Source organism: Nycticebus coucang, chromosome 17 (assembly GCF_027406575.1).
Source record: "Nycticebus coucang isolate mNycCou1 chromosome 17, mNycCou1.pri, whole genome shotgun sequence".
Lineage (NCBI taxonomy): Eukaryota > Metazoa > Chordata > Mammalia > Primates > Lorisidae > Nycticebus > Nycticebus coucang.
This window is the reverse complement of record NC_069796.1, coordinates 74,995,001-75,007,057: the sequence shown is the minus strand read 5'-3', so window position 1 is coordinate 75,007,057 and position 12,057 is coordinate 74,995,001. Positions and strand designations below refer to the sequence as shown.

The 12,057-nt window shown below is 36.8% G+C and overlaps 1 protein-coding gene across 2 annotated transcripts in view; it reads right to left on the bottom strand.

The window, feature by feature from the left end:
• RANBP17 (RAN binding protein 17) overlaps positions 1-12,057 on the bottom strand; it is a 480,295-nt gene that overhangs the window by 134,021 nt on the left and 334,217 nt on the right. For both annotated transcript variants that reach the window (XM_053566863.1, XM_053566864.1), the window contains 2 exons: positions 11,447-11,510; positions 11,247-11,355 (listed from right to left, as the gene is read on the bottom strand). In XM_053566863.1, coding sequence (XP_053422838.1) covers positions 11,247-11,355; positions 11,447-11,510 — 173 coding nt within the window. The remainder of the gene's footprint in view (positions 1-11,246; positions 11,356-11,446; positions 11,511-12,057) is intronic.

Sequence of the window (12,057 nt, the reverse complement as noted above, 5' to 3'; positions counted from 1 at the left end):
AGGCAAATCTACAGAGCCAGAAAGCAGATTAGTGGTTTACAGGGATGGGAGAGGAGGAAAGAGGAGTCACTACTTAAACATACAGTGTTTCATTGTAGGGTGATGAAAATGTTCTGGAATTAAATAATGGTGATGTTGCACAACCTTATGAATAAACACCAAGTGTTGCTGAACTGTACACTTCAAAAGGGCCAATTTTATAGCACGTGAATCCTAAAAACAAAACAAAAAAACCCACAACAAAAATCTGGGTATGCTTTCCTTCCAAATGAATACACAACAGTGAAACTTCTCATTTCCTCAAATTTGAATGCAAATAGCTGCAGGATAACTGGGAAGTTGGATAAATGGCAAGGATATAATTAAGATACTTATAAATGATGGTAGCCAACAGTTACTGAGGATTCATTGTATAAGTATTGTGTGAAAGACTTTGGCATTAGTGATGATAAGCATGGAAGGCAGAACAATGATCATCCCTTCTAGTCCTTGGAACCTGTGTTAAGATAAAGGAGAATTAAAGTTGCTAGTCAACTGACATTAAAATCGAAAATTATTCTGGGTTGGATCCGATACAATTCAAGGGACCTTGAAACTGGAAGAGGAAGAAGTAGATGTGGGAGAACCACAAAGATGGCAGCATGAGGAGAAAGGGAGCCATGCGCCAAAGAAAGCAGGTAGTCTCTAACAGTGGTTCTCACCCTGTGGGTCCCGACCCACAGGAACTGTGTTAAAGGGCCGCAGCATTAGGAAGGTTGAGAACCACTGCTCTAGAAGCTGCAAGAGACAAGGGAACAGATTCTCCCTCAGAGTATCCAGGAAGAAACACAACCCTGTTGACACCTTGACTTTTGCTCACTGAGGCCCATTTCAGATATCTGACCCTCAGAATTGTAAAATAATCCATTTTTGTTGTTTAAACCACTAAATTGTAGTAATTTGTTACAGCAGTAATAATAGGAAACTAACACAGTCAGTAAAGGTCAGGGCTCCTGTTATGACACTCTGGTTAAGAGGAGGGACAAACAAGGAAACAAAGAGATACTGGGGTGAAGAAAATAAGCCATTCCAAGCCAAGTGACAATGGATGATCTCAGAAGAGACTTCTGTAGGTCTAGGACCACATCACCTGCTATTTCCCAATGCTTCATGAGAACATCACCCCTAAAGTTTTATTATAGTAAGACTGGGCTTTCTTTTCAGTTTCCCTCTAACCTGCTTTGGAGTTCCAGCTAGCTCTGAAATGACTCGTGGCTTCAGGCAGAGCAGGATATTTTAGTATCAGTCAGAAAGTGTCATCAGCTCTTGTTTCTATTGGGAAATAATAGCTGCAAGTACTGAGGGCAGAGTAGATGCATCAAGAGCACTGATCTTGCCTTCTTATGAGGTCCCAGGGGCAGTCAGTCAGTGCTTCTAATTGTACTCTCCATAGGTTTGTTTCTTAATGAATATTTTCTAAAAACTTGCTTTTAATAAGAATTGTTGTAGGCCCTTGTACGTATCTTTATCTTTTTTTTTTTTTTTTTGTAGTAGAGATGGGGGTCTCGTTCTTGCTTAGGTTGGTCTTGAACTCTTGAGCTCAAGTGATACTCCCAACTGGGCTCCCAGAGTGCAAGGAATACAGGCATGATCTTTATCTTATTTAAACTGTATGACAACCTGTTAAAGTAGGTATCTCCATTTAATAGATGAGAAAACTGAAGCTGTCTATAATCCCTCTCCATAGGGAAGCAGAATGTTTATTTCAGATCCCAGAAGAAAAATACCTGTCCATTGCAGACTACTGTTACTCCTTTTCTCAGAAACTAAAATCTCATCCATGAAGCATCTCATCCCCTGGTGTGCTCTGGACTCCCTACCTTCAAAACCAGGTAAGTTATTAAAACTGGATCCAGACTTAATGGGCTGCTTTCTGCCTACAGGGCCAACTAATTAGTCTTAATTATCTCATTAGAGATTTTAAGTATTTTCAGCTGCTTCTTTACCCCTTCCTGCCCTCTTCCCCATCCTACCCTCTCATGTCTATTTTCTAGATAGTCTCTGCCAACTCATGTACACAGGGGATACATTGATAGACTGATGCTCCTATTTATCAGAATATTAGCTATTTCTGATCAAGTGTCTCACTTGCTAAATCTTCTTGAAATATCTACTTCTGTGATCCTTTTTTCATGGGAAGAAATATGCTTTGGCCAATTATTAGATATAATAACAAATTTTTAAAATTAATTTGACTTTCACTGACTATTATACCTATATAGGGCAACTAATAAACATGACTTTGCTTATTTCACAGAAGTTTAGAAAGTAATCTTTCTTCTTTTTTTTCATTATTACCAAGCCCCAAATCAATCATTTGGTCCAAACAGAGCAAATAAAAATTGAGAAGAAAAAGTTACATTGCTTAATTGGTTGAGAAGGTGAAAGGTGAAGTAACAGTTTAGAAATAGTGGATGAAAATATGTGGTCAGAGGGCTACCACTTATATGACTGACCTTGGGCAAGTCATGTAATCTGAGTCTCACTTTCCTAACAGATAAACAGTAGAATAATACCTACTTCACATGGACTGTTATAAAGATCACATAGGATGATGTCTGTGAAAGTAGTTTGCAAACTAAAAATTTCTGAACAAATGTTAGCTATTATTTTTTTTTTATGTTAGCTATTATTAATAAAAAAAGAGTTTCCTTCCTCTGTGTAATTTTACTTCTATCTTTAGTAGCCACTTCTAAAATTCTCCTCCCTTTTTATTTGTCATTTACTATTTAAAATTTCTCAAAGTTAAGCTAGTGCTACGTTAAGGTTCCTATTATAAGGCACAAAACTTTACCAATACTGTGCTACCTGTGCCCTCAAACACAGAACTATCTCTTACTCATCCATAAGCACCATTTTAATATTAATATCTCCCTGGGTATTAAAAATATGACCGCTCCTTCGAGTGCAAAATGCCTGAGGTATGTACTGCTCTCTCAAGTCCTATCCACATGCTTCTCATCTAAATAGTTCAATGTAAGGTGCAATCACGAAATCCAAGGAAAAACAACTGGTGGTGACACCAGGCAATTTCCAATTTGTGGTTGATAAAACTAAAATTTTTTAGCTCTCCACAAAATGAAAAGCTCATTTCCACACTTCCCCTCTATATTATTTGTCAACTGAATTCACCTCCATTCAAATTAAACAAAATAGAAGGTTTTTATTTATTCAAGTATTTTATACTGAACAGCTCCCTGGAGGGTCTCCATTTACTGGCTCGGGTAATACTATATTTCCTTTAGTTTATTAGATTGACGAAGTTAATTTTAAATAACCTAGGGAACTTTTAAGTGATCCTTAGAAGGGCTGACATGCATGCACATATCGTGAGTCACCCACTTTTTTCTCCACGTGCGCTATCTTGTGAAGGGATTTTTTGTGTTCATTTTTGTAGTTTCTTAGAATATAAAAATTACAGTGCCAATATCTCTTGACTTACGTTTTTTGAAACATCATCATTCTAACAATAAAATCCTTTCAATTCTGTTCTTTATACAAGTGAACATTTTGTCTAGTTTAGCTAAAGTAATTTGATAAAATAGTACAATTGTTTATTGCCCACCTCCCCCACCTCTCACTTTCATCTGAAATACAACCTGAGGCACATACCAACTAATTAAATTCATACAAAGTGCAAATTATTGAATACAAACCAAAATGCATTTCAAAATAAATTCCAATTAATGTGACACCCAATTTCTTTCCTTTTTCTAATCACTGCAATGTGACTGGCTTACCCAGAAAACATATTCAATTTATTTCATAGGATTAATTTAGAATATGCTTTATATTTCAATCCAAGAATCACATCCAGTGCTTTTTCAAACAAGTAGGTTCCGTGTTTTTCGATTTGATTCTTACATCCACAAAATCAGTGACATAAAAAGTTTATCTTCAAAGGTTTTTTGTTTAATTTGAGAAAGATTCTCATTACCTAATAATTTTATTTCTTTCAGTAAATACATGAATCTATGCTGCTCTTGACAAGAATACTATGTTTTTCTTCCTTGTTTCCGTGATAGTGAACACAGAAAACTATCAAGCGATATATACAGAAATTCTGACAGCAACATTCCAGTCAACCTAGTCTGTGAGACAAGGCTTCAAGTAATAAAAGCTATGTTCAACAACACTCAACAAGTCATTGTCTACAAAGTAATAACACTCTGAACAGAGAGAAAAAAAGCGATTAATCAGGCGTAAGAGCCGCCAAAGGTAGCTAATCACTTGTGAAAGTGAAACAAATCAGCATACTTGATTTGTTTTGTCTTGAAGAGACCAATGATCAAAGCTCCTTCCAGAGAGAACCTGGCAGTAAGAGCTGATTTCAGGAGCCAGGATCAGGGCACCTTGTTTACTGTATCCTTGTCATTCATTCAACAAGCACTTCCTGAGCACCTACAATGTGGACCCACTGATTGGTGTTAGAAAAATATGAAAAAGACAAAGTTCATATGCTGAATGAGCTCAACATGTTTTGAGAAGAGCAACTCTGGTTCTTAATAAGGGAAAGAAGGGTGGTGCCTGTGGCTCAGTTGGTAAGGCGCCGGCCCCATATACCGAGGGTGGCGGGTTCAAACCCGGCCCCGGCTGAACTGCAACCAAAAAATAGCCGGGCGTTGTGGCAGGCGCCTGTAGTCCCAGCTACTCCGGAGGCTGAGGCAAGAGAATCGCTTAAGCCCGGGAGTTGGAGGTTGCTGTGAGCTGTGTGATGCCATGGCACTCTACCGAGGGCCATAAAGTGAGACTCTGTCTCTACAAAAAAAAAAAACAAAAAAAACAAAAAAAAAAAATAAGGGAAAGAAGCACTTTAATTTATATCACAAATCATTACCTGATGTTTCTAATATACACTTCATTATTTAAAATAGTGAATATCACCGATAAGTAAGGAAGGAGTTTCTTTTCAAATCTGGAAAAGTTCCATGAGGGTAACTGCTATGGTTTTTAATTATATCTATATCCAGATTCAACTGATGTATACTGTGCACCTACTGTGCACCAGCCATCTCCATCATAGCCTGTCTCTTTCTGTGTCTCCCAAGGAGTCCATAAAGTGCTTGTAATGTAACAGACAATTTTTTAAAAAATTTTTGAACTGAAAAACACCAATTTATACTTTAAATTGTCATTGGTTAAATATTTCAAAGGAATCTAATCCTTAGAAACCTAATAAAATCCTATAATTCAAATTATATATGTTGTTGACTTCAGTTTCTCATGCCTCACAAAGTTTATATTAAACAATACAAAGTAAAAGCAGATTTATCATCAAAAAGTATGCAATGCAAGGTCTTTCTATCATCATAAATATCAATTATCAATGCAGTTGTAAGTGCAATAATACTGTGAATACACAGTCTGGGCTGGGTTTGGGCTCTGACAGTGCTATCCTGTTTGAGTTACCACAGATACATTGGGGGGTGGGAGGAAGTTCCCTTGTCTGTGATGACCACATGAGGAAGGAAATACTAATCCATTTCCAGGTCCTAAAAAGGTGAGTCACAAGAACCTGTTTCTAAAAAATCTCCTACAGAAATTTCTCTTTAACTTTAATTTCCCCACTTCTTTCACTCTGTGAGATAGGGTTATTAAAAGAGAATTTTTAAGGTTTGGGAAATAAAGGAAGTCTAGACAAAGGCTTCAAGTTCTTTAATGCTTGGACAACTGGGAAAACAAGAAGGGAAGCTTCTTGAGGCCAGGGCCCAGTATGCCTGATCCATTTTATTCTTGCCCTCAGAGTTCAGTACATCATACTCTCTAAATATTTGTTGAGAACAATGATAGAATCTGGTACTGTTTTTCTTTTCCCCAAGGCAGTAGCCAAGAGATAAAATAGGCCAGTGGGCAGAATGAAAAGCTGTCACTCAGATCTCCCACTTGCCTAAGGTAGCGTATGATTGGGTTTTGCATGGTTTACACTCTTCAAATATTTATAGACAGTTCTCTTTGCCTCTAGCCCTAGTTGTCACTTAGCCAAGTTACACATACATAGTTCTTTTAATCTTTTCTTAGAAATCAATCCCACAAAGCTCCTTAATCATTCCAGTTGCTTTCCTTTCAACTTTTGGTGATTTGTCTTTCTGGTGATTTATTGTGTTGGAAAGCATAAAAATAACATGGGTGTGAAACTTGAGGAGTTTAGACACCTTTTGTTTCAAGGTTGAATGCCTTTTATGTCCAAAATAAAATTACCTTCTTTTGTATGATCACATTAAAAAAATTCACATTTAAGTTGATGGATCAATTAATATAATATTACCAAGAGAAAGGAAGAAAAACTGTTATCAGTATTATATTCTCTAAGGATGATATGGTCATGGACCAAACCCTCTCAGGCATCCATAATTAACTGGTCTAACCTATACTACCTGAATATGGGAAATAGAGAGGCTTAAGTGCCCATCCTAAAGTACTGTCTATCTCTGGATAGTTCTGGCTACCTTTAGTTTTAAAATTAAAAAAATTTTGAAAAAGATTCATTTTTTTATCATTATAATAGTAATACATTACAGAAATTTTCTAATATTAATCACTGGATATAGGGAAAATTTATCCATGGTCTACTCCCCAAAGGCAACAATTAGCATTTTTAATTATTATATCTTAGACAGAATTATATGTATTTATTATATACAACATGTTTTGAAGTATAGATACAGACATATCTTGTTTTATCGTGCTTCCCAGATACTGTGCATTTTACAAATTGAAATGGTATGCTGCGTTGTGCCAGTCTGTGGGCATCATCTATCCAACAGCATATGCTCTCCTTGTGTCATATGTTGGTAATTCTCACAGTATTTCAAACATTTTCATTATTGTTCTATCTGTAATGGTGATCTATGATCTTTGATGTTATTATTGTAATTGTTTTGGTCACCATAAACTGCACCCTTATAGGACTACAAACATAAGTTGTCTATGTTCTCACTGTTCCAAAGACCAGTCTTTCCTCCATCTCTCTCCTCCCCCCATTCCCCGAGACACAGTAACATTGAAATTAGGCCAGTTGATAACCTTACAGTGGCCTGGAAATGTTCAAGGGAAAAGAAGAGTCTCCCGTCTCTCACTGCATGTAGATCAAAAGCTAAGAAATGATTAAGTTTGGTGAGAAAGGCATGTTGAAAGCTGAGACAGATTGACAGCTAGACCTCCTTGTGCTGAACAGTTAGGCAAGTTGTGAGTGCAAAGAAAAAGTTCTTTGAAGGAAATTAAAAGTACTACTCCAGTGAACACACAAATGATAAGAAAGCAGCAAATCTGCTTCATTGCTGATACAGGGAAAGTTTTGGATGGTCTGGATAGAAGATTAAACCAGCCACAACATTCCCTTAAGTCAAAATCAAATCCAGACTAAGACTCTAATTCTCTCTTTAATTCCATGAAGGCTGAAAGAGGTGAGGAAGCTGCAGAAGAAAAATTGGAAGCCAGCACAGGTTGGGTCATGAGGTTTAAGGAAAGAAGCCGTTTCTGTAACATAAAAGTGCAAAATAAAGTAGCAAGTGCTGATGGAGAAACTGCAGCAAGTTATCCAAAAGATCTAGCTAAGATAAATGATGAAGGTGGCTGTGCTAAACAAAAGACGTTCAGTGTAGATGAAACAGCCTTCTACTGGAAGGAGATGCCATCTGGGACCTTCGTAGCTAGAGAGGAGAACTCAAGGCCTGGCTTCAAAGCTTCAAAGGACAGGCTGACTCTCTTTGTTAGAGCCTAATGCAGCTGGTGACTTTAAGTCGAAGCTAGTACTTATGTACCAGTCTGAAAATCCAGGGGCACTTAATTAAATTAAAATCCAGGGGCCTGTGCTCTGTAAGTGAAACAACAAAGCCTGGGTGACAGCACATTTGCAGCATGGTATATGGAATATTTTAAGCCTACTTTTGAGAACTGCTGCTCAGAAAAAAGATTCCTTTCAAAAGGTTATTGGTGAGTGACAATGCACCTGGTGGAGACGTACAAGGAAGGTTGAATGTTGTTTTCATGCCTGCTAATTACAAGATCCACTCTGTATCATGTTGGTCAAGGAGTCTTATTTCAACTTTCAAGTCTTATTATTGAAGAAGTACATTTTGTAAGACCACAGGTGCCACAGATTACGTTTCCTCTGATGGTTCTAGGCCAGTGGTTCTCAACCTTCCTAATGCCATGATATATTTTCATTGTTACAAAGGGGTCGCGACCCACAGGTTGAGAACCAAAGTATAGGCAAATGGAAGCCTTCTGGAAAGGATTTACCATTCTAGATGCCAATAAGAACATTTGTGATTCATGAGCAGGCAAAAAGTAAATGTTAATAGGAGTTTAGAAGAAATTGATTGAACCCTCATAGATGACTTTAAGGGGTTGGAGACTTGAGTTAACTGCCAATGTGGTAGAAACAGTAAGAGACCAAGAATTAGAAATAGAGCCTGAAGATGTGACTGTGTTGCTGCTGTAATACACTGCCTTTAGCTCTGATGCTAAAAATGAATGCTCAAATCTTAGAAAGTTATAGAAAACTGTCCAAGATGACAAATTCTAGTCAGTTAAGTGTTGTACCTACTAGTATTCCACTGCATTTTACAAATACATTCCTTATTCCTCATGACAAAACTTAGGTAGGTGAGGACTGCTTCTTTTCTTCTTTGTTTTTTTTTTTTTGAGACAGAGTCTCAAGCTGTCACCCTGAGTAGAGTGCTGTGGCGTCGCAGCTCACAGCAACCTCAAACTCTTGGGCTTAAGCGATTCTCTTGCCTCAACCTCCCAAGTAGCTGGGACTACAGGCTACTAATAGCCTACCACAATGCCTGGCTATTTTTTGTTGTTGTTGTCGTTGTTGCAGTTGTCATTGTTGTTTAGCTGGCCTGGGCTGGGTTCGAACCTGCCAGCCTGGGTGTATGTGGCTGGTGCCCTACCCACTGAGCTACGGACGCCGCCAGGATTGCTTCTTAGGAACAAAGAAAAGTGGTTTTTAGAGGTGGAATCTACTTGTGAAGATGCTGTGAACATTGTTGAAATGACATCAGACTTTTAAATGTTCCATATACTTAGTTGATAAAGTACTAAAAAGGTTTGAGAAAATAAGACTCTAATTTTTTTTTTTTTTATTGTTGAGGATTCATTGAGGGTACAATAAGCCAGGTTACACTGATCGCAAAGACTCTAATTTTGAAAGAAGTTCTACTGCATGTGAAATGCTATCAAACAGCATTGCACGCTTCAGAGAAATATTTCATAAAAGGAAGAGTTAATCTTTCTGGCATACTTCACTGTTGCCTTATTTTAAGAAATTTTCATAGCCAACCCAACCTGTGGTAGCCACCACCCTGATCAGTCAGTAGCCATCAATGTTGAGGTCAGACCCTGCACCAACAAAAACATTACAACTTGCTGAAAGGCTCAGAAGATCTTTAGCATTTTTTGGCATTAAAGTATTTTTAATTAAAGTGTATTTTTTAGACATAATGCTATTGCACACTACATGGACTACAGTACATTGTAAATATAACTGTTATATCATTGGGAGACAAAATTGTGTGTGATTCCCTTTATTGCAGTAGTCTGGAACTAAACTTGCAGTATCGCTAAGGTATGCTGGTAGAATGATAAAATCTAGCTAATTAACATACATATTATCTCAAGTACTTATCATTTTTATGGTTAGAACACTTACCATCCACTCTCTTAAGAATACAATACATTGTTCATAACTATGTTACCATTTCTGTACAACAGATCTCTTGAACTTATTCCTCCTATCGACTTGAAATGTTGTGTCCTTTCACCAGCATCACCCCAGACTCCCTAGGCTTCTTAACCACTATTCTATTTTCTAGCTCTTTGAGGTCAACTTTTTTAGATTCCTTATATGAGTGAGATCATGTGGTATTTGTCCTTTGGTGACAGGCTTATTTATAACATCTTCTTGGCTCATCCATGTTGTCACAAATGGCAGGATTTCTTTATTTTTTTATGGTTGAATAGTATTCCATTGTGTGCGTGTGTGTGTGTGTGTGTGTGTGTGTGTGGTATTTTCTTCATCTATTCAGCAGTGGATGGATACTTAGTCTAAGTCTATATCTTGACTGTTGTGACTAACGATGCAGTAAATATGAGATTGCAGATATCTCTTTGATATATTGCTTTTATTTCCTTTGCATATATAACCTGTAGTGGGATCTCTAGGTAGGTTTTGTTTTTTGAGGAACCTCCATTATAGTTTTCTATGATGGGGGTCCTCAAACTTTTTAAACAGGGGGCCAGTTCACTGTCCCTCAGACCATTGGAGGGCAGGACTATAGTTTAAAAAAAAAAATTACGAACAAATTCCTACACACACTGCACATATCTTATTTTGAAGTAAACAAACAAAACGGGAACAAATACAATCACACCACTCCATGTGGCCTGCGGGCGGTAGTTTGAGGACCCCTGTAACTACTTAACATTTCTGAGGAATTTCATTTATGTTTTTTTTGAAGAACTGTTCTCCCTGTCCCAATTGGACATGATTATGCCATATGCAGAGTTTAATACTTAGTACTATGCCTTGTCACTCAGTACTATGACACAAAATTTCATTTATTGCATTGTCTGAAATCTTTTTTTTGTTTTTGAGACACAGTCTCACTTTGTTGCCCTCGGTAGAGTGCCATGGCATCACATCTCACAGCAACCTCCAGCTCTTGGGATTAGGCGATTCTCTTGCCTCAGTCTCCCAAGTAGCTGGGATTACAGGTGCTCGCCACAACACCCGGCTATTGAAATCATCATTTTTAATGATGGTGACCATTCTATCAAGTAAGTAGATATATCATAATTTTATAGTTCCTTATTCTTGGACATTTGCATTATTTCTGTTTTTTCTATAGATTAAATATCACTAATATGAAAATGTGTAAAGCTATTCTGTATTTAAGATTACTCCCAGATTTCTGACAGTAAAACCAGTATGTCAAGAGATACGCAGAAAATAAATTTTTTAGGTAAAGAATCAATGCAAGTTATTATTTGAAGTGAAAAACACCAACTTGGTACAAAGACTTGTCCTTTAGAGCTCTGATGCTAACAAATGAATGCTCAAATCTGAGAAAGTTACAGAAAACTGTCCAAGATGACAAATTCTAGTCAGTTAAGTGGTTTACATACTAATATTCCACTTCTTTATTCATACAAATACATTTCTTATTCCTTATTAATTGAGCTTAAATTCTTAACCTTACCTAGGTCTACCATCAGAAGGCGAGTGAGGGCTGTGTAGAAGGTTGTTCGGCACCTGAAGTCACTGAGACTGTAACTGTCACTGATGCCAAGAAAGGGGAAGTGCTCACTCTAACGAAAGCAAAACAGCAACCAAGGTTACTAATGCTTTACCCAAACTGTCTGGAAAATTCTAGTTATTAATTAAGAAAATAAGACTTACCGTGTGGTTTTTTAGCATGAATTTCACAGCATCTATCTTTACAAGTTTTTTTAAAAGAATATAAGTAATAAAAGTTAAGGAATCTGGGGAAATAAATTTATTTATCTTATCAATATGTAATAAAAAACAACACTGAACTGCAGAAGCATCAAATTCTACTTATAAAGAATAACTATTATTTCTACAGAGTATTTCTATAGAAATTTCATTCTTTTAAGAATGATAATCCATTATTAACCAGTGCAATTACTTTTTCCATCTTACACATATTCTAGTTATGGAAAGGAAGAATGAATTTTATAATTAAGACAAGAACTCCTTTACTATTAAAATCCTTATAGTGGAAAATTAAAACTGACCCTTTTTATATTTTGGATGTAACTTGAGGATTTCTTCTTACTTAGTGTTATTTCATAATGAAATAATTACAAAAGCCCATAATAAGCTATCAAGAAAGAGAAAATTATTCAGTTTTAAGAAACAGTAAACTCAGTTAGTAGAAATCTAGGATAAGAATATAATTGGAGGAGCGTCTGGGAGATTGTATATCAAGTATTGAAGGACAGCTTTAAGGAACTAATATTTCTCAAATGCCTACTACATATAAGGTA